The 4095-nt window shown below is 31.4% G+C and overlaps 1 protein-coding gene across 1 annotated transcript; it reads left to right on the top strand.

Annotated features, from left to right (window-relative positions):
• The first annotated feature begins 1329 nt into the window (after window positions 1–1329).
• LOC130444696 (uncharacterized) lies at window positions 1330–2261 on the top strand. The gene is made up of 2 exons (XM_056779972.1): window positions 1330–1755; window positions 1920–2261. Exons 1-2 carry the CDS (start codon window positions 1330–1332, stop codon window positions 2259–2261), a joined length of 768 nt encoding a protein of 255 aa, XP_056635950.1.
• Window positions 2262–4095: the final 1834 nt, after the last annotated feature.

Here is a 4095-nt window from a genome sequence, read left to right as displayed (position 1 = left end):
GAATGTAGAATCTTATTGAATTCTGTGCTTCATTCAATGCAAAATATATCATTATCTTTGTGGAACCATTTTCATTCTTTAATGGTTTTACTGGTCAATAATAATGCTGACTCGATAGGAGAATATTTAAAAGCTGAAAATTACCAACCGTATAAGGCATTACTTGTTATTCTGTGAGAAAGTTATGAGAATTAATGGGCTTCCACTGAATACACTTTTTTCATAGAGCTACTTCTCAAAATTTGGGGGTAGTTAATAGGCACAGGAGTCCACACTAAAATATTGAATACATACGCATCATCCTTAGCAAGTAAATATATGTTCAGTCATGGATCACAGAATAATAGACTTAAACTATTTAATTGAGCAATATTACTGGAAATACTTCCTTCTGGACTATTAGACAGCTCCTTCCGTCGAAGCTCGAGAGGAAACTTCCTGATTTCACTTTCAGTTTACTATCAACAGTTGCCCAGCAACTTCTACGAAACTTCAATGTCTTCCTCAACGAATTCCCATAAGGTTAAAAACTCCTACCTCATACCTCGTCGGTTTTACAAATTTGTTTGCAGTTTTTCTGTAAGTTAGTCAGCTTGTTCATCAATCAAATGACTGCTGATAGTAAAGATTGCAGTTGTACCTGCTGTTCTGTCAATTCTATTTTGTTTAATCACGGTTTGCTTCCTTCTCCTTCTGCAGAATACGCACGTTAATAGTACCTCAAAAAACGTAGCAGCCTAATCTCTGCAAAGAAAAGTTAGGCCCTTTTCAAATGGAACCAAATCATATATCAAATATCCCTCATACATCTCACTTCATATTCTCCAACAAATAAGACTTGTTTTTTGGATATCTAAAAAACACAGTTTATTGTGATATCCTTATAACTACATAAAAGAGAAATAAAATGTGATGGACTTCTATTTTTACTACATTTTCAATTACAGTACATAATACCTACATTTCTATTGGTGTAATAAAAGTTTGATAATCAGTTCACGTGTTTCATCATTTTTTTTTAAATAAGATAGTAGTTAATCGGGATTCTGCATAAAGATGATAATTCATTTTTGTTAGTTTTCAATCACTTTCAATTTTTATCACGATTTTTCGAACAAAATTTCATCATTTTATATTATAATAACTAACAATATCTGGGGCATTACGATATTTCAAGTCCCTCCGGTACCGGCCTTGGTAAGGTCCACGCATTGTTGACCAAAAGACTTCGAGAGGGGGTACCAAAATCCGTAGGCTCAGTGGGAACAGACCTCACCTATAAAAGTAAACTAGTGTAAGTGAATTCATAACAGTTTTTTAAACGACACCATGATTTCGAAGTGTATCATCGTTCTTGCGCTCGTCGCCCATGTGGCTCTCGGTCGAACCACCGGTACTTCCGCGCAAAATGCCGTACATGAATCCGATACGAAACATGAAGGGAATTCTTACATCAGTGATTTTCGGTATATGTATAAAGTGTATCAAGAATGTGCCGCCACTGATGTAATGTCTTGTTTAAAATTAAAGTTAATCACTGCTCTAGATAGGGCCGCAAAATCATATTCAGAACTACCCTTAATCGAAGGAATTAAATTTGTGAAGGACCCTCAGGATACAAGTACATCCCAGGAAGTTAAATCGGAAGCTGAAATAGAAGCAACTTTACCTAGATCTTTGGACGAAAAAGAAAATGTTTTGGATGATATTATCAGCGATAGAGTATCAAATTTCTTGAGTTCTCACACACTACAGGTAATATTTGTAATTCAAATATCTTATTTCCATAATTAACATTAACTAAACCGTATTTCAATAATTTTGCATTTTTTCAGTATGAACTTTTTTTGAAATTATTATTATTATATATTTTATAGAAAATTCATTGCATATCTTTTTATTTCGACAATCTTTTTCAGATCAAACTTCCCAGTTCCTCCGAAGTTCAAGAAGAGGGGCGTGGTAAGAAGAAAAAGGGAAATTACGGTCTTCTCCTCCTGCCTCTTATTTTAGGTGGAGCCCTTGTTCCTCTAGCACTAGGTGCATTGGCTCTTTTGGCTGGAAAAGCTCTTATTGTATCTAAATTGGCATTAGTACTTGCTGGAATCATCGGATTGAAAAAACTTCTTTCAGGAAACAGTGGTGGTGATAATGGACACGTTGAAGTATACAGTGCTGGTCACTCTGGATGGGGGAGATCATACAATAAAGAAGAGGCTCAAAATTTGGCATACCAAGCATACGCACCGAAAACGACATAAGATATGTCAATTTTTGAATTAAATTATTTATTTTAATTTATTTATATTGACTCAAAAATCTGTAAGACTTATTTAATTTTAAATTACATTTCTATTTATATTTTTCTGTTATAAATTTATTGTTCCATTCATTCACAAATCTTATACTCAAAGTTTCGGTAAAAATGTACACGAGATCTGGTTACTAATTGCGATGAAGTTGCTCAATTGAAAATTGGTCAATTATATTCATATTGTCCCTAAGAACTTCTAATAAATATGTTGCGTTTGAAATTTTGAAAAATAACAACGGAAAATTGATGAATCAATTTTGAAGAAAAAGAATAGGGCTAAAATTTCCCTATCGATTACTCATGTGAAATTCAGAAACTCATAGCACAACTCGGAAATATTTCAACAATCCAATAAAATTTCTATGTTTCACTTTGAAGTAGATGCTGATTGAAGATGATTGAAAATAATAAATAACGAGAAGAACAGTTGAAAATAAGCGAAGTAAGGTGAGTGAAAAAACTTTATCATTTAGTTGAAATTAATAAAGTGAAATTGCTGTAAATCAATAAAAAGTTTGAGAAATCTTCGTTGATTGAATAATAGATGAAATTACAAATGAATAATGAAAATTGAGGACAATCATGAGTAATATTCAGTAATTTTCTCATTATTCTTGTAGTTTGTATCGGGAATGAATGCCTGTGGAAAATCCAATTATGTATTATTTGAATATTTTCCATAACTTCACACGTTAGAATCAATCAATTTATTACAGAAAGTAATACAGAAATTATAACTATACTTTCATAGGACAAAAATAAAAATATTTAGTCAACTCGAATAAATCCAAGAAATTTTAGTCAAAATAATAGCTTATCAGCTAACACATGGTGTATCTTGATCAGTAATGAATATTCTTTGGACGATATTTTCAAGGTTTCCAAACAGTTTCGACTTTTATTAAAACAATCTGAATTCCACAACCAAGTATATCAGATGGGCATTTATCACATGAAAATAAAATAAATATCAATAAAAATAAAATCTGTTTCAACTATAAAACCATAATTATCCTGTTATATTTTAACATAGAGAAAAAAAGCAGCCCTTAATTTCAAATTATCCAAAGTTTCATTTAAATTTATAGAATAATACTATGAATTCCACTCAACTGATTGGGTATTTTTTCATTAATAGCTTTCTTGTTTCTCTGTATATAAACCATTTTCAAATTTTCTGCTCAACTAGTAGTTTTCTCCCTTTCAAGCATTTTTAACATTTTTCACTTTACCTGTTTGTGGGTTTGTTTGGACTGATCTCTTTGTTGGAAATTAAGCACTTCGATAACTTTACAACCTACACCGTCTTAACTGTTTCGACGAGAGTGGTATCAATTGAAAAAAATACAGTTTAAAAATACCAAAAAACACGCTTTCAAAGCACATCAAACTAATTAGTTGAGAATAATTTTTTTCAAAAATTATTCACAATTTTTTGACTTGCTTTGAAAGCGTGGTTTTTAGATTCTAAACCATATCAATATAATCGAATGTATGTTATTTTGATGTATCATAGTCTGTATATATAATATCTCAATATTTATTCTCAATATTGAGTTGGCTGACATATATAAACTACAACATAATTATTACAAGAAACCACATATACATACTATTCCTATTTTGGTGCTTTGACACAGAGTGAGGCTGAAGCATCTGTAGGCTTCAGTATGGCAAGCATCAACAATAAATTTCTTTTAATAATTCAGCATTTGTGAAAAATAAGTTAATTTAATGTTTTGATTAGATTAAATACTCAACTGAACCTAGTCTGGAGGACT

The sequence above is a fragment of the Diorhabda sublineata genome, chromosome 5 (genome assembly GCF_026230105.1).
Source record: "Diorhabda sublineata isolate icDioSubl1.1 chromosome 5, icDioSubl1.1, whole genome shotgun sequence".
In the NCBI taxonomy this organism is placed as follows: Eukaryota; Metazoa; Arthropoda; class Insecta; order Coleoptera; family Chrysomelidae; genus Diorhabda; species Diorhabda sublineata.
The sequence above is the reverse complement of the archived record's forward strand: the minus strand, read 5'-3'. Positions and strand labels throughout refer to the sequence as shown.